General features: G+C 37.8%; 1 protein-coding gene across 1 annotated transcript in view; it reads right to left on the bottom strand.

Annotated features, from left to right (window-relative positions):
• The window catches only part of STARD9 (StAR related lipid transfer domain containing 9), a 1,457,104-nt gene that overhangs the window by 102,415 nt on the left and 1,329,793 nt on the right, over window positions 1-24,896 (bottom strand). Inside the window, exon 30 of the mRNA XM_044073541.1 lies at window positions 5,843-5,907. Within this exon, the coding sequence (XP_043929476.1) occupies window positions 5,843-5,907 (65 nt within the window). The remainder of the gene's footprint in view (window positions 1-5,842; window positions 5,908-24,896) is intronic.

Here is a 24,896-nt window from a genome sequence, read left to right as displayed (position 1 = left end):
AGGGCTGGTTTTAGAATGGGTGTGGTTGTAAACAGAGGCTATTATCAGTTTTATCCTAAAAGGGTCATATCTCAGCACCATTCAGGTTAAACGGCGTATTCAGAAAATTGATACATTTTTCTCCAACCAGCAACAGCTTTGGTGGGGGCCCACACAGCGTCAAGGATGATTAAGGGAGTCCCCGTTATCCATTTAGACAGTCTGGTGAGTGAGGACCACCAGACTCCAAGAATATCTATGTGTCTGAATGTTCTGTGATATATGTTAGGTCTTACTTTCGAAATATAATTACTTGTTAGGTACATTTTTTACTGATAAACAGAAGAATAATGTCTGCGTCCTGGCATTACTGGCTGCATGCACAGATAAAAATCAGTGATATTTTTTACACGTGCGCGCACACACACACACACACACAAACACACAAACACACAAACACACAAACACACACTCATAAGCCACAGCAGTACTGGTTTTGTACTTATTTCAGCAAAGAGCAATACATTGTGCAACACTGGTACTGTCACACCAGATCAGTGACTGCTGTTTAGCAGTCGTCAAACAGCAGAAGGGGTAAGATTTACTTCATTGTGGAGTAATGCATACCTGTCACTGTCCCTGATTTCACAGACCTTCCCAGATTTTGTTCATAATTTTGCTTTATCCTTCATAAAAGGTCTGATTTGCTGGTAAATCATTCAGGATTACAAACAATCCAGACATTTGAGTTTTATACTTATTGTCCAAAAATACATGTTGATGCAAAATATGTTATTCTAGTAACTTTTTAAGTGAATTAGAGTAATATTTAAACAGATTCTTGATTCTGAGCCTTTATTCTATTATTTGTGGGATTGCACTGAATTCTTAAGCAAAGAAATTGAGAGTTATAGTATCTGGTGTTGTGTTCTGGTATTATTTATAAAACTCCCTGAAAGAGAAACTATCCCTGATGATCAGAAGCATCAGCTCTTCTTAAAATCCAAAATTTGCACCGATGTAAGTCACTCTGGGCTGCTGATCCCTCTAGTGCCTATACTGCTCATGTTCATTATCAGCTTCATCCTAACAGGGTCATAACTCAGCTCTGTTCATGTTAAAGAGCATAATTAGGAAATTAATACATTTTTTCTTCCTCATTTTTCCCCAACCAGCAGTGGCTTTTGTGGAGCCTCTGCACAGTTAAAGATGATTAAGGGGCCCCCTTGCAGACATGGGTTTTGCAGGGACCTAAAGCTGGCTATGTAGTTACTTTTAGTGGAGAAAATGTCCAGCAGCAAGGTTTAACAAAGCCAGGGGCATTATATCAGTGATAAAATATTTAATAGAATTCTGATGCCTGTTACTTGACAAAACATTGTTACTACAACCAGAAATAACTTTGAATTTTAAGGGAGATATAAATAAGAGTTATTACCCTCATGGTTGATTAAGTATACAAGACTGTCGTACTAGCCTTTGTTGGTTTTGCAGACATGTTACAAAATATCAGGATAAGAACTTGCTTTGGTTGGGGGCCCCCAGCGACCGCAGGCTTCGCTGGTGCCTAAAGCCGGCTATGCATGGAAGGAAATATCACCTAGTGAAAAAAAGGGATTATGGGATAAAAGTACTGTCATACAAAAAAAAAGATTAAACATTTGGGTTTCTAGCCTCTATATTACAGAATGATAGTGAGACAAATTATAAACAAAAGTCATTACAAGATGAATACTTATAGGAAGTTTGAGGTTTAAAGTGGTAAGATATACATAAAGGCATAAGGACACAGAATGAGATTAATATCAGAAAGACAGAACGTTAAAAGGAAGAAATAGAAAATAACTCCCTGTACATTCTGACCATAAAGTAGTCTGCTTCGAAATAAAATTGAAAATAACTCCCTGTACATTCTGACCATAAAGTAGTCTGCTTCGAAATAAAATTGAAAACAGAGATACCTTCCACCCAAAGGTACCATTAGAAATTTTTCATTAATGCCTATGTGATGTAGAATGTCATGCCTCTAGTAGCCTAAACACATTGTTACATTCCAAAGCATTTCTGGGGAAAATAACTTAAAAACATAACACAAAGAAAGCAAATATTTTGTGAACAATAAAAGCAATTTAAAAAGTACAAACAGCAATGTTATCAATAAAAAGTCTTCTTTGTATTGATAACAGTCAGTAAAGTCACAGGCTTTAGCCTCAGTGCTATAATATATTATTATGAATACAAAATCAGAATATTGTTATCTAATGTTTCACAAATTGTCACATCGTGGAAACTGTATAACCTAGATGTAGTTTGTCAACTTACTTTTGTTAGCCAGACATAAGCTTTCACATGACAGCAAAAAGTTCCTTTATATGTGTGTGCTTATCAAGATATTTACAGAACTATGTTTATTTATATAATTTACAATAAAAGTAATCCTGAATATCTCAAAAGATGTGCAACTTAGAGTGCACATTTAAATGATAGTTTTCTTCAACATAACCTAAGTTATCTGATAGCATGCAAGTCACCCAGTTTTAGAAATATTACGTACACGTGGAAATATTTCATATTTTCAGAATTAGTAGCAATAACTACCAATCTCTCTAATATAGTGTATTGTAATTGCACATTGACAATGTTCTTATCTTTCTCCAACCAGGGCATTTCACACTATGCCCCTCAATAACATATAGGTTTTTCAGTAATGAAAATATGAATGCAAATATGAAAATATGAATAATAAGGGGAAATTAGTCATTGATTTCTCTATGGCAGAACATTTGAGATTAACATTCTTTGTTTTAATTTTGTTAATTACACCGTGCACTCTCTATTACCTCCTATTATTAATCTGTTAATCAGTCAAGGATGACAGACCCAAACAATGTCTGAACACCATAAAGAGCTATGGGTGTTACAAACCAAAAAAACAGCCAAACCTGCACTTTCTAACAGTTTACTTTTTGTGTAAGCTATGGGTGTTAACTAGAAAAGTGCAAAAAAGGTGCTATAGGCTTGAATGAGTTAGGGCAGCCACGGTGGTGCAGTAGTTAGCATTGTCACCTCACAGCAAGAGGTTCACTGGTTTGATCCTCGGCTGGGGTGCCTTCTGTGTGGAGTCTGCATGTCCTCCCTGTGGTCGCGTGGGTTTCCTCCAGGTGCTCCGGTTTCCTCCGACATCCCAAAGACATGCTGCAGGTGGATTAGACACTCTAAATTGGCCCTAGTTTGAGTGCGTGTGTGTGCCTTCTGTGGAAGGTTGGGTGCCGGGCTGGCAACTCGACACTGTAAAACTCCACTGCCAATCATGAGCGGACAGGTGATCCGCTGTGGCGACCCCTAACCGGGAAAAGCTGAAAGAAGAAGAAGAAGGAGTTAAGACAAACTACCTACTCCTAAGTGACAATTGTCAAGCTTCAAATCCCCACCAACCCAGTTAACTACTGAATATGCAGAAATGTACACCACCACACTTTACCAGCACAGAAGCAGCTCCACAGAGTCAGCTGTATCCCACAGGAACAAGTGCAAGCAAACCCCAGAACCAAACTCACATGGTGGAACTATAATATCAGCAAGCTTTATAATAAAAGGAAAATAATTCTGACCAAAAGTAAGAAGAGTAATTCCAAGAATGTTAGAGCCCTTGTCACCGAAATAAACTCAGGAGTTTAATAAAGCCCACCAAAGTGAAGTTTGAGTCAAATCTATCTACCCAAGACAAAAACAATCACAGAACTCAGCAATGGACTGAGCTGATCATGAATGATGTCACCTACACTGTGGCTGATAACTTCAAAAATCAATGTTTTATGTCAAAAATTGTTCATATTTAGTGAATGGGTAATGTGGGAATGGTCGTGATCATTTATCTCATGATTGTTTTGTAGTATTTAATGAGTACACGCTGTGTGTTTTGTCATTATTCTGAAGACGTCTGACTAATGTTAAGATGAAAGCACTCAACTGATTAAATATTTTAGTCCTCCTGTTGTATGATGATTTTTCATTTTTTTTTATTCATACAGGTTGTAAAGATATGTGAAGGGTGGCAGCCTAGCCAGACAGCCTTTTGTAGATAAATCTCTGTCATTTGTAAATATTAATACAAGCCACAGGCTTGTTCTTTTAAATGGAAGAAAATGGTGTTAAATGTTGAATGTCAAAAATGTAAAAACAGCAATTTAACAACACGAATGTAGATAAAAATGTAGCAACAGTGCACTCTGCTGGAAGAAAGCTGATAAGTCAAGCACTGTATAATTCTTTGATCTCAAACTTGGAGCTGAGATGTCTGGATGGAGGAATTCTTGCTATTGTTTTGAGACCAGAGTTAATTGCTAGAATTTGCATGTATAATGTCTTTTATTGCTGTAGCTTCCTGACCAGGTGCAAGATCAAAGGGCTGCTAAACTCAGAGTTTTCAGTTAGCTTGGGAACCAGAGAAAGAAATTATGTAATCTGAAATGACTCAGTAGTACTGTGCTATCAATTTAAGGACACAAGAGACTTGGAGGATTTTGTATTTGTCTTGAGAACATCCAACTCACCAGCACTCTGCCTGTGCTCTGTATGTAAGTTTATTTTAGAACTGTGTTTTCTCTTAGATATAGCCAGGAAATAGGAAGATCAGACTTGTTTTTTTTCTGTATTGATGTCAGAACTATTCTACTATATAATTTTAAGCATTTTCCTGTGATCTCTGAACTCTTGACTAGCACTGCGTAGTAAGAAGTATTGTCTTGTGTTCTTATTTATTATTAAATATTTTTAAACCTTTCAACTGTGGCTGTTTTGTGTAGAGATAATTTAAGCTCTAGAGTACATTGCATGTATATAGTGTTACTGTCCAAGCCACCCCAAATAAACCTTGCTGTTCAGTCACACTTACCAATTCGATAATAACATTGCACAGTAATAATTGGACACCCTTTGATAAGGGTGTTATTAGTAGCTGATATTAGTGGTCGGTGGCAAGTGATACTACCATACGACCTGGCAGAGAAGGAGGCACAGCTGGAGAAGCTGTGCCAGCCTTCCCCAGGAGTGTCTGTGTGTTTGTATATAACTCATATCTCAAAGTGTGTGTGCGCGTGTCAGCTCACAGGGACATGAAGCACTGGTTGGACAGAGAGGGTGCTGGAGGTTTTAGCTTGACCACTAGGCTGAGATCTACACCCTACAGCTGTGCCAGTGGGGAGTCTTATTAGGGATCTGGACAGAAAGGGAGAAACCAGCCCCCAGACTGACTGTGATCTCTGTGTGCTCTTAAGGGAAATTGTACTTTACTGCGTTTGTATTTATTATCCTTCCCAAAATGGACGCCCCTCACTGGTGTTAGTAGTGAGGACTGATGCTCCTTGATTGCTGGGCCAGTGCATGGGCGTCACACAGGTATGTACATTTTGGGGTACAGATGAGGTGAGCATTGGGGGATGCCATAATTTAGCTGATATTCAAAGTGTAGTCAATAGTGATATAACATATAACACAGTTTTAGGATATGCAGAAGTAAAAGAACATGCCATGAATTGCCAATGTGGGAAAACATGTGTTAAACAATATGATTTACCAACATTTACAGTGCAAACAGCAATTTCCGATGCCCAGAGAACACAATCAAGTGGTTTGTACAGTCACCAAAACTAATGTATTTTTTATCGTATACACAATGTGAGGTCATTACAACTGCATCAGCATTTCTGTTTGTTTAAACCAGCATAAATTTGAATGTTAACTTTATTCTCAACATTGCACTCTGACAAGTTAGAAAAACCTGTAGCTCAATTTGACATAAGATATACAGATTGTTTTCACATTCAGATCATTTGTTGCACATATAAATGCACCTGTTACTTACCTCCAACCAGCTGCAGCTTTGCCACTGAAAAGGTTTCCGAGGTCATTGGAACAGGCAGCATGTATCTACAGAACACAGAGAAAGACACAATAATCATGACTTTTGTAATAAGAAAAGGAATCTTTTACAACAGATAATGCTCTTTCCATATTTTTTTTTTTTTGCTAAATTTTACTTTTCACTGAGGCATGCAATGAAAAATACATGTATTACTTTTCATATGAAGCACCATCTTTACAGGTGGGCATGAAGGAAATGCACATTTCACGGAGTATTTTATTACTGTGCGCCACTTGCATAACATGATGTACAAGTAAGGTAAGTGTTTAATTATGTGTACTTTGAACATTACTCAGTAATGCCAACCCAAAACCTCTACCCCAGATGCAGGGAAACTGATTCAACACTTAGTTATATTCTTTTATCAGGTCATCAAGTAACATTCCTCTTCCTAAAAGTTCAGTGGCGGAAGGCTTTAAATGGACATCCTAGTAACCGATAAAGGATGCGTTAGCCAAAAGAAGTATATCGGGCTGACAAAAAGAAACAAGTTGTGTTGGCTGACAAACACCTGATCAAAAACTGAGTCTATTATTAACAGCATTGAGCCTGTCACAGTTCAATAGGGTGAAATTGGATTAAAAGTCAGAACAAGTTGGACAGCACTATGCCCTTTCTAAAGTGACAAATGGGGTCTCACAGTAAGAAATATTTAATTGGGGTGGTGTAAAGATGCGACTCCCACATGGGGGTATGTTGGAGGCTTTGAATATGAATAAGCATATCTGTATGTATGTATGGTTGTGTTAGTGTGGTAATGCATGTGTATATGCTGAGCACTTGCATACATAGTCGGTGTTACTACTATGCATAAAGGTACATTCAGTGAATTTGACTTTGCTGAGCAGTACAAGTCCAAGAAAGTCTGTTGCACAGGAATCTAACATCTCCAGATCTTCAAGGACATATTGACCAGTACAGCCTTGTCCATTCTGTCCATTTTATTGGTTTGCTATCAAAGTGAGTAGCAGAGACATAATAGCATGAATCTGCATTGATTAGATATTATGCTGGCTAACCTATTCTGATATGATTCTGAACATATTTCTTGCAAAGCTTCAGCTCATGCTGTGACCTTTTTAACCCAATGCCTGTGTATCAAGACTGTGTGCTTAAAAGTGAACTTTGCAGTGGCATGTTCAGGCTGTTTTGCAGACTATGGAAGATTGTTTGTGAAAATGAAGTGAAAAAGAAAACAATGTTGTTTTTAGTAGTTGCAGCAACTCAGGAAACTAAATGCAATTTTTGATCAATGTCACGATTTCCAAGAAAGTATCAGTTCAACAGTAGTATGTTTCCAGAAAGAACTGCATGTTTTCTCTTGTGTATATTAGCTAGGCCAGTAACTTTGTTTGCTGACCTTCCCCCCTTCCTTACTTGACTCAGGACTTGAGTTTGATAACCAGCACCTGAGTTCATTTCATGCATCAGGACTCAAGTTGCCAGCTTGATCCTTATTGATTGACTGAGAGATTGAGTCAGAAACTGCCATGGCAAAGGACAGCTGCAATTCTACCAAGAAAGATCATACCTTGTTGTGTTGTGCAAGATGAACAGGCTGACAATTTTTGTAACTGATTTTTTTTATTCAACTGATTTACCAGCAGCTTTGTGTGTTGCCTCATTCTTCCAACTGTACTATGGTTTACTACTTAACCTCAGTACCAAGAAAAGAATCTAACACAACCAGTAAAAAACTCCTTATTTCATTTATTTTGCCAGGAACATCCTAAAAACTCAGGGAACACTCATGCAGCAATGAGTCATCAGTAGTAAAATTGTGCATCCATTCCCATCCCCATATGACCTTTTTGTCATCTCTTTATAAAGACGGCTTTATGAGATACCACACCCAGTGTGGTCATTGTTTACCACAGACAAAAAAGGCCAGACATGAAAGAGAGGAATAAAATAAGTGTCATTCTCCTAAAATATTCCAGGAGGACAGAAGGCAGACAAGCACACATGCTGGCTGAGATTGTCTTATTTTCTGATAAACTCCAAAGTAGTTAAACTAGGAAAGATTGTGGAATCAAGTCAGCAAAGGCTTGACCAGACCAAACCAGAAAGAAGATTGTCCTTTTTTTGGTGTGAGAGTGTTATATATCAAGACAAGTGTAATGCCTGAAACTGTTTCTAAACGGTGTATTCACACAACAGAATACAGCCGTCAGGTTGCGTACTGTTGTGTGAACAGTATACAACCGTACATAGCTATCAGGTTTTCATCCAGGCAGACCGGGCTCGACACTTGGTATGGGAATGGGACACTCTTTACTGACAGCACAGATAATTAAGGCTGTGAGCTAACTAGCTACCCTGCAATTAACTGCAGCATCTATACCTCCAATGAAGAGTACATCCAGAAGTTCTTGGACTTAAAAAAATTTCTAGAACAGATAGTTGATAAACCCACAAGAGGACATAATATTCAAGATCTGGTCCTCATTAATATAACTCTTACACATAGTATTCCCTAAGTCTATTCTTCCACAGTTAAGTCAGACCATGCACTTGTGACATCTGTCTTTCAAGAAAGGGAGAGCCTGCCAATTAAATCAGTTAACTTCATTAAGAAGGTCACATAGACTGTTTACAGTGGTCATGAAATTCACATATTGTATCTGAACCTAATCAAAGCTTTTGGCAGCATACCCATTGCGGGCATTGTAAGTAAGCTAAATGCTTTTAATATAGATCCTTATGTAGTAAGATGGATAACAAACTGGCTAAATGACAGAACTCAATAGCTCATATGGCAGGTGTCTTGTGAAAGTATGACAGTAATCAGCAGTGTACTCCAAGGCTCTGCACTGGGACTCCTACTTTTTGGAATTTACTTCTCTGATCTCCACAGTGACTGCAAATGAGGTGGTACTGTCAAATGCCCTCTCACACCTGCACTCTTCAGAAGTAAGTTATCCTAGTTAATACCTGATGAACTGAAAATGGGCTCAAGTTAAAAATGAAAAGTGTAGTATCATTTCATTTGGCAAACAACCCCTTACCCATAACATATAGCATACACAATACTCTGCTAAACTTACTAAATGAAAATGTAGTCAGGGACCTGAGTACCTGGGTTGACAGTTTCCTCTCCTTAAATCATTACATGGCAACTGTAGCAGAAAATCCTTTTACTTAGCACATCTAACAGCCAAGGGTACACCATCCAGATCTAAAGATATCATCATTCCCTTACATGCCACACTGATTGCACCAATTATAGAGTACACTGCCCCTTCAGTATGTTCCTGACTTGATGTATCAAATGACTACAGAAGCCCCAGAAGTTCACAACTATGAATATTTCAAGCTTAAAGATTGTGATCTACCAATACAGGCTAGAAGCTTTACCAGTGTGGTACATTACCATCCTTTAAACTGAACCTGGTTGACTGGATGGGTACCTTCAAATTTACACTGCGACTAACTGGCCTAGTCTTTCTTTTGAAAGGGGGTACAGCATGAGGGAAGGTATTGGCAAGCAGCTCATGATCTCAAAACTCAACTGCCTTGAAAGTCCTATGAAGCCTAAGAAATACTCTGTCTCACTAACTGTGACATAGCCAAAGTCAAATGTCTAAATAAGTTGAGGATGTGTGTGAATACAGGGTTAGCTAAATCAGGCCATACACAGGAAGAAATGTCTCACAGCAACAGCAGATGGCAGTGGGTGGAGCAACATTGTTTATTAAACCAAAACCGATCAAGGTATCATTTTGAGTGCCACCTTGACAGCAGGTCTACAACTGCTTTCTCATATGATGGCCTTAGGAAGTCTTGTATTGGCTGTTGTCAGTTCTGCAGTAAAAATATTTCATTATGTCATTCATCACATGATACTGGGTGTAGCAGGTGTAAAAAGTTCGGAAATGACACAAATGAGTTGGCAACAGCAGAATCAGAACATGACATATTCTAACAAAGAGTAGCTACAAAAGTGAAAGAATGAGGCCTTTCTATGAAGAGATTGAAGTGTGAATCTGACTAAGGTAAACTTATCTTCTCTCAAAAGGATATGTCTGTTGGCAGCCAAAGTCAAGGCACTGTATTGTGACTTATCTTCTCCAAAAAAACATACCAAGGATTCATTAATTTATTTATATTGTACTTTTTTAACTGGGTAAGCAAATTGCACTGAAGACAATTCTTGCCACAATCAGGACAAAAAACAAACACATTTCATAGACAAAAAAAAACAGAATGTAAAATCACGTAGCAATGCAGCTGCATCAATCATTCTGTAAAGGCTGCAAATTATTAACTGTGAAATTACAAATCACTTCTGGTGTCTTCTGTAGATGTTCACAGAATATATGGAGTACATTATCTACACAGAATATTTATTTATTTATTTGCTTTGCTTTAACAGGAAAGTGTGACACGGTGGGAACCCCTTTTCAGCAAAGGCCTAGGAGAAAAGCTCCAACAATTGTAGAAAACTAATAAAGAACTCAACAGTGACAAATTTACAACCCACAAACAAAATGACAATGTAATAACATAGTAAAATAAAACGTAACAGCTCTAAGTTTGAAAAAACCAAAGGCAACTCCCAGTAAAAAAAAACAATAACCAAAAAGACAGCAACTCTGGGAATAAACAAATGGAGTTGACTATCAGTCCAAATTAGTGTACGAAGTCAAGCATAAAACGGATCCAAAGCCAAAAAATATATATCACATTAACGCCTTTTATTCCAATAGTACGTTTTCGTCCTTCCAAACAAAGCGACTTCATCAGATGTAACATAAAAACAGTCCCTAAACATCCATTTATATACCTATTTACGTTAATTACTTAATTAAAACCATCATTTATTCAAATAAGTTAGTTTAAAAACAGCCTATCAAATCTCAACATTCATGAATAATTTATCAAAGACTTTTTCCTAACCTAAAAGTCATACAAAACTGTTAATACCCTTCCACAAAAACATATTGTAACCAAAAATAGATTGTGTGGTCCTTTTCAAAAACCATACTTGTTATAAAACTATTATATATTAGTTATAAAATCATTTCTAAGCTAAATTAATAATATTTTCTTATGAGAAAATTAAAAATACAGTTAACATTCAGAATAAAGGATGTAGTGCAAATACTCATGTTTCATAAAAATATATATTAAAATTATTACATTAAATATCATACTTCATAATTTAGCAGATCTTAATTTCAACAGTGGCATGATGGAAATAAATTCATTTAGGCCAGGGTGGTTGGTGGCATTTAAATTTAATTGCCACCAAAGTTCTCGAAATTCACTTCTTTCTTCCCATGGCCCTCCTCTACCATCTACTTTAACCTGTTCTAACACTATGAAAAGGAATTTGGCATCAGGGCAAGTATTTGAGTGTTTATAAAGTGCGCTAGTGTCTTTCTTAATGGAGATGTCATAATAGTGCTCGTAAATCCTTCTTTTTAGCTTTCTTTCTGTTTTGCCTATATAGAAGGATTTACACACTATGCACCAAGCCAAATAAACCAGTCCTTTAGAGTCACAATTGTGATATTCATTGCTACCTAGCCATTTATTCCTACTTTCCAAGTAGAATTTTTCTACATTCATGATATATTGGCATTGGTTGCACCTACCACATTTGTAGGTCCCAAACTTATTTCTGTTAGGTTTGATGGGTTTGTTTTCCAGAAGTAATCTTAAATTCCTAGAGTTTTTAAATGTTATTTTTTGTAGGCCTCTAGGTATTTTTTCTACGTCTGTAATGGACGTAAAATGTTCCCATTCTTTAAGAAACTTTTTCTTTATTATGTTATTAAGTCCATTATACTCTAATATTAAGGTTTTCTCAAAACCAGAAGTATTGTTTTCCTTTTTTGTAAGGTTGGTTCTTTCTAGATGGGTAGTGTTTATTATAGGTTTGAATCTATCAATTCTACCCTTAACTACTTCTTCCCTTATCTCCCTAACAAATTTATGGGGGTATCCCCTTTCTAGAAACATAGATTCTAACAAGTTACACTCCTTCTCAAAATCTTCCTTTCTGCTAGTCATACGACTCCCTCTAACGAATTGTCCTTTTATTATATTCTTCTTACAATGTAGAGGGTGTGCACTATCGTAGTGCAAAAAGGAATTACAGAAGGTGTTTTTTCTAAACACTCTTGTCTCTAACTTGTTATTAAATTTATAAATTTCTACATCCAAGTATTGTACCTTGTTTTCTGTAATCTTATGAGTAAATTTTAAAAAAGGACTGGTTGTATTAAGCCATTCCAGGAATTCCTCTAGTTTTTCTCTACTACCATTCCAAAATATTATAATGTCATCCAAAAAGCGACGGTATAACTTCCAATACTTTTTAAATTCAGTAGTTTCAATATTTTCTTCTTCCCACCTGGTAAGAACTAAATTAGCAAAGGTGGGGGCACATGCTGCCCCCATAGCAACTCCTTGCAGTTGCTGATAAACTTCTCCTTTAAAGTATAGGAAGTTATTCCGTAGCACTAAATCCATGAGCCAAGTGGAAGTAAGCTTTTCCTTCTGACTCAAACTATCTTCCTGATATATTGTATCTTCGAACATCTTTATACCTTCAACCCAGGGTATTGAGGAGAAGAGATCAATGATATCAATAGTCACAAAAATAGTTTCTTCATTGTATAAGTCTGTTGTTAAAGTTTTTAATAAGTCCCAAGAATCCTTAAGTATCAAGGTCTTACCCATCCAAATATGTTTAAGCTTAAAATCAATGTATTTAGCTAATGGTTGAGTCTTGGACCCCTCAGCAGAAACAATAGGCCTGAATGGGGGGTCCGTTTCATTTTTATGGATTTTTGGGATTCCGAATAAAGATGGAATTCTGGGTTTGTCCACCTTTAAATACTTATATGTTTTAAAGTCAATTAATTCCTCCTGCATCATATCAAATAACCCAGAATCTATCTTTTGATAAGCTATATTAACTTTATTAGTAGATACTGGGGAATATTTTTCTTGATCCCAAAGGATATTGTTAATTTTACTTTCATATTGGATGGATTCCATTATAACTACCCCTCCCCCTTTGTCTGGTTTCATAACCCTAAGGAGGTTTTGGTTTCTTAATTTCTCCAGACAATCCTTTTCTCCTAAATTCAAGTTGTTTTTGTGTCCCTTATAATAGGAGTCAACTTTTCTAACTTCCTTATCCATTATTTTTTCAAAGTTTTTAAGTTGAGGATGTAAGGGTGGGTTGTAGGTGGTTCTTCGTTTTAACTCATTTTTATCAGTATTCTTGTTACCCTGGTCATTAGGTATAATTAGGTCCAGGTTAATTTTTCTTAAGAATATTCTGATGTCCATTAGTGATTTAGCTACATCACCTTTATTGAAGGGAATAAATTTAAGTCCCTTTGATAACAAGTCAAAATGTTCCTTCTCCAGAACCATACCACTAAAGTTGTATATAGTAAAGTTATTGTAAGTAAATTTGATGTCATTGTTTGTAACTATATCCAATGTATTTGGGTTAGGTGAGGCGGTGGGCTGAGGTGTATCTAATAACGTCCTCTCCCCCTCCTCCCTCCCCTCCCCTGAAAATTTTGTTGTTCTGGTTGTTGTCCCCTTCTGCTTAATAACCTCTCCGATCTCCTTAGTGGTGGAAACTCCTGGTCATAATTAATCTGGTCTTCCCCACTATTATTAAAAACCTCATATCTCTCGTCTTCTCCTTCATTACTATGTACATTATAATTATTCCACCCTTCCTTATAGTAATCTCTTCTAAATGGTGGTTTTGGGTAGCATGTATTGTTTTTATATTCTAGAATATCTCTTTCTAACTTTTTTAGTTTCCTTTTTATGACATCATTACATTTACTTTCTATATCTTTCCTAAGGTTAAAGTACTTAATTTTCTCCTCATTCACAGAGAATAACAAATCACTTTTAATACGTGAATCAAGTTCATTAATGTCTTTATGCAGTATTTCCATAACATGATTATTGTTCTTAATCATAAGTTTTAAAACATTTAAACCACAATTGTTAAAAACACCCAGTAATTCTTTGTGAAATTCCGAACCAGTAATCACATTATTAGGGAATTTCCAAAGCCTAAGGCCTTTGGGAACAATTTCTTTGTGCACACATTCATTTAAATATTCATTCTCTATTTTTAAATGTCTGTATTTACTCATAAGTCTAGATAAATCATTTAACATCAACGTATAGGTATTATTGTTATACTTAGAATCAGGAATATTAAAGTTCGCTTTAAAGTCACATTTGTAGTTTAACCATGAATTTAAGTCCTCCGTTTGGGAAGGAACGTTTCCAGTACCTGTATTATGCCTGCGAGTCTCAGGCATACTCCTAGCTGTACTCCCCTTATCCAAAACAGTACCGGTTTGTCCCTTCTGGTTCTGAAGAGCAAGTGGTGTGTTCAACGGGTTAAAGGCATCACTATTCGGATTGTCGGAGTCGCCGGCGTTGGAAATATTGCCCATAAGCTCTCTCCCATCCTCGTGGTCCTCTCCATTGGTTAGGTTGCTCCTTCCACCTCCTTGAAACCTCCGTACATTACTTCCGCTGTGTTGGTGTAGTAGGGACAAACTAAGGGGAGTCAGCAAGTCAATCAACTCAGTGAGTTGTCCTATTAGCTTGCGCGTCGTACCTACGTCTTCCTGTCCCTTAGATTCAGGAACAAGATTAGACTCCATTTCCGTGTTGCCGATAATTACAAACCAAGAAAAAACCAAAGGCAACTCCCAGTAAAAAAAAACAATAACCAAAAAGACAGCAACTCTGGGAATAAACAAATGGAGTTGACTGCATCAGTCCAAATTAGTGTACGAAGTCAAGCATAAAACGGATCCAGAGCCAAAAAATATATATCACATTAACGCCTTTTATTCCAATAGTACGTTTTCGTCCTTCCAAACAAAGCGACTTCATCAGATGTAACATAAAAACAGTCCCTAAACAACCATTTATATACCTATTTACGTTAATTACTTAATTAAAAACCATCATTTATTCAAATAAGTTAGTTTAAAAACAGCCTATCAAATCTCAACATTCATGAATAATTCATCAAAGACTTTTTCCTAACCTAAAAGTCATACAAAACTGTTAATACCCTTCCACAAAAACATATTGTAACCAAAAATAGATTGTGTGGTCCTTTTCAAAAACCATACTTGTTATAAAACTATTATATATTAGTTATAAAATCATTTCTAAGCTAAATTAATAATATTTTCTTATGAGAAAATTAAAAATACAGTTAACATTCAGAATAAAGGATGTAGTGCAAATACTCATGTTTCATAAAAATATATATTAAAATTATTACATTAAATATCATACTTCATAATTTAGCAGATCTTAATTTCAGTAGTGGCATGATGGAAATAAATTCATTTAGGCCAGGGTGGTTGGTGGCATTTAAATTTAATTGCCACCAAAGTTCTCGAAATTCAATTCTTTCTTCCCATGGCCCTCCTCTACCATCTACTTTAACCTGTTCTAAGACTATGAAAAGGAATTTGGCATCAGGGCAAGTATTTGAGTGTTTATAAAGTGCGCTAGTGTCTTTCTTAATGGAGATGTCATAATAGTGCTCGTAAATCCTTCTTTTTAGCTTTCTTTCTGTTTTGCCTATATAGAAGGATTTACACACTATGCACCAAGCCAAATAAACCAGTCCTTTAGAGTCACAATTGTGATATTCATTGCTACCTAGCCATTTATTCCTACTTTCCAAGTAGAATTTTTCTACATTCATGATATATTGGCATTGGTTGCACCTACCACATTTGTAGGTCCCAAACTTATTTCTGTTAGGTTTGATGGGTTTGTTTTCCAGAAGTAATCTTAAATTCCTAGAGTTTTTAAATGTTATTTTTGTAGGCCTCTAGGTATTTTTTCTACGTCTGTAATGGACGTAAAATGTTCCCATTCTTTAAGAAACTTTTTCTTTATTATGTTATTAAGTCCATTATACTCTAATATTAAGGTTTTCTCAAAACCAGAAGTATTGTTTTCCTTTTTTGTAAGGTTGGTTCTTTCTAGATGGGTAGTGTTTATTATAGGTTTGAATCTATCAATTCTACCCTTAACTACTTCTTCCCTTATCTCCCTAACAAATTTATGGGGGTATCCCCTTTCTAGAAACATAGATTCTAACAAGTTATACTCCTTCTCAAAATCTTCCTTTCTGCTAGTCATACGACTCCCTCTAACGAATTGTCCTTTTATTATATTCTTCTTACAATGTAGAGGGTGTGCACTATCGTAGTGCAAAAAGGAATTACAGAAGGTGTTTTTTCTAAACACTCTTGTCTCTAACTTGTTATTAAATTTATAAATTTCTACATCCAAGTATTGTACCTTGTTTTCTGTAATCTTATGAGTAAATTTTAAAAAAGGACTGGTTGTATTAAGCCATTCCAGGAATTCCTCTAGTTTTTCTCTACTACCATTCCAAAATATTATAATGTCATCCAAAAAGCGACGGTATAACTTCCAATACTTTTTAAATTCAGTAGTTTCAATATTTTCTTCTTCCCACCTGGTAAGAACTAAATTAGCAAAGGTGGGGGCACATGCTGCCCCCATAGCAACTCCTTGCAATTGCTGATAAACTTCTCCTTTAAAGTATAGGAAGTTATTCCGTAGCACTAAATCCATGAGCCAAGTGGAAGTAAGCTTTTCCTTCTGACTCAAACTATCTTCCTGATATATTGTATCTTCGAACATCTTTATACCTTCAACCCAGGGTATTGAGGAGAAGAGATCAATGATATCAATAGTCACAAAAATAGTTTCTTCATTGTATAAGTCTGTTGTTAAAGTTTTTAATAAGTCCCAAGAATCCTTAAGTATCAAGGTCTTACCCATCCAAATATGTTTAAGCTTAAAATCAATGTATTTAGCTAATGGTTGAGTCTTGGACCCCTCAGCAGAAACAATAGGCCTGAATGGGGGGTCCGTTTCATTTTTATGGATTTTTGGGATTCCGAATAAAGATGGAATTCTGGGTTTGTCCATCTTTAAATACTTATATGTTTTAAAGTCAATTAATTCCTCCTGCATCATATCAAATAACCCAGAATCTATCTTTTGATAAGCTATATTAACTTTATTAGTAGATACTGGGGAATATTTTTCTTGATCCCAAAGGATATTGTTAATTTTACTTTCATATTGGATGGATTCCATTATAACTACCCCTCCCCCTTTGTCTGGTTTCATAACCCTAAGGAGGTTTTGGTTTCTTAATTTCTCCAGACAATCCTTTTCTCCTAAATTCAAGTTGTTTTGTGTCCCTTATAATAGGAGTCAACTTTTCTAACTTCCTTATCCATTATTTTTCAAAGTTTTTAAGTTGAGGATGTAAGGGTGGGTTGTAGGTGGTTCTTCGTTTTAACTCATTTTTATCAGTATTCTTGTTACCCTGGTCATTAGGTATAATTAGGTCCAGGTTAATTTTTCTTAAGAATATTCTGATGTCCATTAGTGATTTAGCTACATCACCTTTATTGAAGGGAATAAATTTAAGTCCCTTTGATAACAAGTCAAAATGTTCCTTCTCCAGAACCATACCACTAAAGTTGTATATAGTAAAGTTATTGTAAGTAAATTTGATGTCATTGTTTGTAACTATATCCAATGTATTTGGGTTAGGTGAGGCGGTGGGCTGAGGTGTATCTAATAACGTCCTCTCCCCCTCCTCCCTCCCCTCCCCTGAAAATTTTGTTGTTCTGGTTGTTGTCCCCTTCTGCTTAATTTTTGGCTTTGGATCCGTTTTATGCTTGACTTCGTACACTAATTTGGACTGATACAGTCAACTCCATTTGTTTATTCCCAGAGCTCTAAGTTTGAGACACCAGATGAATACTGAGATGCATGTATTTTAAAACAGTGACTAAAGGAGTGAAAACATAGGAATAAAAGTAAAAGTATAGATGAATGGCAGAAACCACAATGAGTGTGCAGATGTAAAGAAAAATCCAGAGCAACAGTAATTAATTCAGAAGTCTAGTGGAAACTGATGCTATAAAATCTGATGAGGGTGAGAAATTGTGTGTGAGGCTGAATACCAAAATTAAGGAAGAGTCATGGTCTAGAACAGCTCCAAAGTCCTTGCGGGATTAATGTATTTATATACAGTTAGCATGCACAATGCTGGAAGTAGATACAGTATACACTGAACAATGGCAAGTTTGAGAAGATAGTACTTCATTTTATTTTTCTGTTTATTTGTTTCATTGAATATTGTGTTAAAGATAGTACTGCATTTTAATTTGCTTTACTGAATATTGTGATCGCTCTGCACTAAGTGGGGGTTATTGTTCTCACTTCACTGACATTCGGTGTTGAACTCTTAGCCTAGAGGCTTTCTCTGTGCTTATGTCTTAGCCACTTATCTATGAATTTATTTCTCCTGAATAGCTGAATATTTGAGCTGTTTGGTTAGCTGCTGTATATCTACATCAGCTGTATTACAAGCTGAGATAATTATAAACTTAGTGTTAAAAGATAATACTACATTTTATTTTTTCTGTTTATTAATTTGCTTCACTGAATATTGTGATCTCTCTGTCTCTCTGCAGTAAGTGGAGGTTATTGTTCTCACTTCATTGATATTTGGTGTTGAAGTCTTAGTGTAGAGAGTTTATCTGTGCTTATAAGTCGTCACTTATTTGTGAATTTATTTCTGCTGAATAGCTGAACAGTTGAGCTGTTTGGTTAGCTGCTATACACCTACATCATCTGTATTACAACCTGAGATAAGTACAACGTTGCAGTGTTAAAATATAGTACTGCATTTTATTTTTCTGTTTATTTGTTGCATTGAATATTGTGTTAAAGATAGTACTGCATTTTATTTTTCTATTTATTTGCTTCACCGCATATTGTGATCTCACTGCCACTTTGCAGTAAGTGGGGGTTATTGTTCTCACTTCATTGATATTCGGTGTTGAAGTCTTAGCCTAGTGGGTTTCTCTGGACTTAAAAGTCGTAGTGACTTATCTGTGAATTCATTTCTGCTTAACAGCTGAATATTTGAGCTGTTTGGTTAGCTGCTATATAACTACATCAACTGTAATACAAGCTGATATAAGTACAAACTAGCAGTGTTAAAAGATAGTACTGTATTTTATGGGTCTAAATTATATTCTCGAAAGTCAACAATGTTGAATCTGACATTGTCGACACGAGAATATCGAACGCTCAGAATCTTGAGCGTGTAAATGGAAATCCCCGTAAGTGGACATTTCTGTTTACTGCAATGTAGTGCAGTCTCAGAGTTGGTATATTTAAGTAGCGGGGGTGTGGGGGATGCATGGGGGCTTGCCCCCCTTATTAAACCTGTTAGGGTACTTTTTTATTTTTTTGTTTTTGTCTTTTTAAAAGGTCGATGTTTGAAGACATCGACCATATGTTGTTCGATGTTTTTAATCGTCGATCTTATAATATAGACCCTATTTTATTTTTCTGCTTATTAATATGTTTCATTGAAAATTGTGTTAAAAATAGTACTACATTTTATTTTTCTGTTTATTTATTTGCTTCACTGAATATTGTGATCACTTTGTCTCTCTGCAGTAAGTGGGTGTTATTCTCACTTCATTGATATTCTGTGTTGAACTCTTAGCTTAGTGGGTTTATCTGTGCTTATAAGTCTTAGTCACTTATCTGTGAATTTATTTCTGCTGAATAGCTGAATATTTGAGCTGTCTGATTAGCTGCTATATACCTACATCAACTGTATTACAAGCTGAGATATGTACAAATTTGCAGTGTTAAAAGTACTACATTTTATTTTTCTGTTTATTTGTTTCACTAAATATTGTGTTAAAAATAGCACTGCATTTTATTTTTCTGTTTATTTATTTGGTTCACTGAATATTGTGAGCTCTCTGTCTCTCTGCAGTTAGTTACCTACCCTCACTCCCTGTTCTTGTTGTGGTATTAATCTTGGTGGCTTTGGAATTGCCTGCCTCTCCTGTAAATTTGTGTTTGAACACTACTCCTGGGTCCATCTCATTTGCTCACTCAACCGAGTACAGTGAGATCATATTTTGATTTCAGACACTCCTACAAGTCCCATCTGTTCAGCTCTATCCCATAGTGTCATTAGATCATTCTACCTAATATAGAGAGAACATCTGAGTAGACCAACCCACTTAGGCCCTTAACCTTGAATTATCTTTTGTTTCTCCTTTCTCCCTTTCCACTTTACTTTGCGTTCTGACTGAGTGTGCTTCTCAGCTGATAGGTATATTTTCTGGCACTTTTTAAGTGTTCAGAGTTGAATTAAACAATAACTGAACTAAGTTCAGAATACAGTTTGAATAAATTGCATTAATATTGCTACACACTCTAGCTTATCAGTGGCAGTGGTAAGCACTAGGTAGCCTATCTACCACAAGAGTGGTTTCTGGCCCAGAAATTGTAGTTTATTGTCCGTTTGGGAAGTTTTTCCATGTCTTTTAACTTTCTGGTCCTGAAGCCTGCGTTTGCGCTTGTTTCCTGCCTTTCCTGTACCTGGTCTAGTCCAGATACAGTTTTGCTGTATCCAGGGCTATTTGTAAGCTTCTGAGCCCCCAAACCTTTCTGTGTTGAGGGAAGCCTTCTAGCTTATCAGTGTGAGTGGTAAGTACTAGGTAGCCTATCTACCACAAGAGGAGCGGTTTCTGGCCTAGAAATTGTAGTTTATTGTCCTTTTGGCATTTTTTTCCATCTCCTTCAACTTTCTGGTCTAAAAGCCCACGTTTGCACTTTTCCCGCCTTTCTTGTAACTAGTCTAGTCCAGATACAGATTTGCTGTATCCAGGATTGTAAGCTTCTGTTAGGTGCCAAAGTCTGCTCTTCAAATTTTCTCTTAGATCTGCTAGATATCTCCTCTCCTACACTTTTACTAGCTTCTTAGTCTATCACTTTACCATACCAGGCTTCTTGCAGCAATTATTGTAGCACACGAAAGTGCTACCAGCACTAAACATTCTACAAGGAAACAGCTCCAGTACTTATTATTAATGCCCACCCCTCCAGGCATGTCTAAAGGTCAGTTCCCAGTGCTTTCTCCTATTAACCTGGTGAACTTGGGCATCCTGAGGCAAAATAGCAACTCCATCATGTACACCGACAACTCTCTCCTCTTACCTCCCAACACTCAGACTTGTGAGAGATGCACTTATATATCCAAACTGGAAGCCACGCACTCTCCAGCCAAGACCAGAATAGCTCATCAAGAGGAGAAGGCCAGCATTTGCACCACACCACATGGAATACACACACACCAGCAAACACAAACCACACACCCACCTTCACAGAGGCTCTCAATAAAAATCTACCCAAACAGCAGAGACCTCCAAGGCAGAAACGCACTCTACCACCACAACACTAATCATGAGACACATAACTCTCCTAAACAGTGTGGCACTCAAGCAATGCCCCTAAGGCAAAAGAGCATGTCCAGCACACTAGTCATAGGTGACTCGATACTGAGGCTCACTGATGTCCCAATCACTAGGTTGAATAAGAAAAAAGTAACAGTCAGGTGCCAGGATCCGCTACATAATGCACGCACTTAGGTCCCTCAACAACAGGTACAAATATGACTCTGTCACTGTACATATGGGTATGAATGACCTGAAACTTACCTCCCTGGACTACATGAAGAGAGACATGGAGGAGCTCTTGGATTATGTAGCCCAGGCAGGTACGACCCTAGCCCTGAGCAGCATTCTACCCAGAATACCCCCACAGTATAAGCAGAAAATGATTGATTTCAACAACTGGCTAAGTTTCTGGTGTCATTCTAAGGGGATCCAGTAGCTGTCTGCCTGGAATAACATGACTGACAGACCACAATGCTTTGCCAGAGATGGCCTGCATCTGTCACCCCTGAGCTTTTTGATACTGGCTAAAGCTCTTGCCACCCCTATAGTACCTTTTTTAGGCGGTGTTCCAAAGACCAAATTACCATTGTAACAGTTACAAACAAATGCAATCCGGGGGTCATGCTGCTCAATGCTGCAAGTCTAAATCTCAAAATGCACTCACTCAAAGCACTCCTTAAAATGGAGAACATCGACATTTGTGCTGTAACAGACACCTGGTTCAAGACAGCAGAAAGCACCCCTGCACTACCAACCTATAACTCATTTCACACCTTTCGGCCCCAGAACTTGGACCGAAGCTCCAAAGGCGGTGGTGTTTCCATATTCATAAAGGATGTGCACACCTCCAGACTGGTAGCCCAACATAATGCATCAGAGATGCTTCAGGTGCAGCTAACATTGGGTAAGACAGCGATTCAGGTCATAGCCTGTTACAGGCCCCCAACCATGTCCCAAGAGACTCACTCCACATTCCTAAACACCCTGGAGAATATTAGGGTCCAACCTAACACTCTCATACTGGGCGACTTCAACTACCCCTCCATTAACTGGGAAAACTATTCATGTACCAATACACTTGCCCAACGTTTCCTGGAATTCATTAATTCCAATGCCCTGGACCAGCTTGTTCTTACCCCCTCTAGAGGTAGCAACATCCTTGACCTGGTCATTACTAACATGGGAGACCATTGTTCTACACCAATAGTCAACTCCTCCCTGGTTAGATCAAACCACAAACTAGTCACCTTGAAAATCCACCCCCCCCCCCCCTGCAAAGGCAACCACCATAAAAAACTTCTACAAAGCTAACTTTGGGCTTCTAGGAACAGAGGTGGCTAACTTAATGGCACCCATGCAAATGGAGAATAGTTGCATGACCGCCAAATCATACACCAATGCACTGTATGAAGACGTACACAAATGCATGGATCTCGCCATACCCAATAGAACCAAGATGCCCTGCTCCAAACAAAGGAAGCCAATCTGGTGGTCCCCTGCCGTAAACAAACTCTACAACAGGAGGAGGAAACTGACGTGGAATAAGGTGAAGTCCCAAGACTGCAAAAACTCCCTTATCAGCCTCAACAAAAAGTTGAGATCCCTCATCAAATCCTCTAAAGCTAGCTATGAAAACAGAATTGCAGCAGATAGTAAAGACAACCACAAGGCCTTCTATAGTTATGTAAAGAACCCAGATTTGCTCTGAGGTACTGCACAATGGTACTTCCTATACCGAGCCAACAGATATTGCCAATATACTGGCTGACAGATTCAGTGCCAACTTTACCGCTCCCCCCAAAAGGACCAATCACAATACCAGTAGATTGCCAGGCACCCATTATTACTGCCGCACAGGTTAAAACATCACTGTCCAAGGCCAAGAATACAGCTTCTATGGGACCGGACAATATCCCTGGCTGTGTTCTACATGAACTACAGAGTGAACTGGCACCTCATCTGTGTGTCCTATTCAATCACAGCCTCACCTCAGGCTTTGTCCCTACTGAATGGCACACTGCTACAGTCATCCCTCTCCACAAAGAAGGAGTGACTACAGATCCTGGGAACTATTGCCTCATTAGCCTGACAAGTCTGATATGCAAAGCTATGGAACACATCATCATGGACCTAATAACCAAGGATATAGAGAATCTCCAAACTGTGGATCTCACACAGTTTGGTTTTGTGAAGGGTAGATCATGCCTGCTCAACTTGGTCGACTTCTTTGAGTCAGTCACCAGAGCTGTGGATGAAGGCAAGGTGGTTCATACAGCCTACCTTGATTTGGCCAAGGCCTTTGATACCATTCCCCACTCAGGAATCATAGAAAAACTCACTAAGCTAGGCATCAACCCCTATATCACTAGGTGGGTTGCAAACTGGCTCAAAGATAGAACCCACGGTGTGAAAGTAGTTGACTCCAAGTCAGACTGCCAACCAGTCATGAGTTGAGTCCCACAGGGAACGGCCCTGGGTCCTCTCCTGTTTGGTATCTACTTCTCAGAAGTCCAAGCCAATATGAAAGGACTCCGGATGACAAAGTTCGATGACGATTGCAAGTAGGGAGCCATTATTAACTCCCCAAGTGATGATGACATCCTACAGAAAGGCCACACGGAGACCAACGACTGATGTCAGAACCATGGCCTTAAGCTCAATGCCAAAAAGTGTGTTGTCATCCCCTTTGGGAAAAACCCAGTTCCCATGAACTACCACATTGATGGTAGTCCACTGAACACAGAAGGCATTATAAGAGATATGGGAACACAGGTTGACAGCAACCTCACTTTTGACCACCACACTGCCACTGTGGTCAGAAAGTCTTTCTATATGGCACATCTCATTACCAAGGGTTTTGGATCCGGGAAGAAAAAGGTCATTGTCTCCCCTCTACTTTTCCCTCATTAGGCCAATCATTGAGTACAATGCCCTATTTGGCATGTACCTCACTAGACACCTGCAACAACTGGAGAGGCTGGAAAAGTAGCTCACAAAGAGAATCCTAGGCCTTAAACACATGTCCTATGTGGACAGACAAAAACTCCAACTATTCTCTCTCATATCGCCTACTTACAGGCAATCTCTATTTGACTTACACAGCCATGTCTGACCGAGCTCTCTTAGAAATGCTACATCTAAAGAAATCCCAATCCCTCCACACCACACTCTCCAGAGATCTCAACCTCATTACCACACTCAACAGAACTTGCTGGAGGGACAGGTTCATAACCCAGAGACTGCCCATGCTATGGAATAGACTTCCCATACGTGTCAAACAGAGAACCTCAATGGCCCTCTTCAAGAGAGATCTTGATGAGTGGATGGAAAATAGAAAATTCACCTGGGGGAATCACTCCAGTGGCTCTACTCGACAGAGGCACTGGAAACTAAGGACGGGTGGCATGATGCCAGGGTAATCCTATGTGCTAGGCTTGTAAAGGCTCCAGGCCATTAGCCTAGTACACAACTATGAACATATGCGCTCTAGAGCTAACGGTGTGTTAAACAGAGACGTGGTATTTCATCAGGAACTTTATAGGACTTGAGATTAAATGGGAAGCAAGAGACAAAGAGATTCCAGATTATTAGACTGCCATGGAATAGCCAAAGGCAGCAGAGGACCAGGTGAGAAC

The sequence above is a fragment of the Protopterus annectens genome, chromosome 6.part0 (assembly GCF_019279795.1).
Source record: "Protopterus annectens isolate FY-2018-M chromosome 6.part0, PAN1.0, whole genome shotgun sequence".
In the NCBI taxonomy this organism is placed as follows: domain Eukaryota; kingdom Metazoa; phylum Chordata; order Ceratodontiformes; family Protopteridae; genus Protopterus; species Protopterus annectens.
This window is presented reverse-complemented; position numbering and strand designations above follow the sequence as displayed.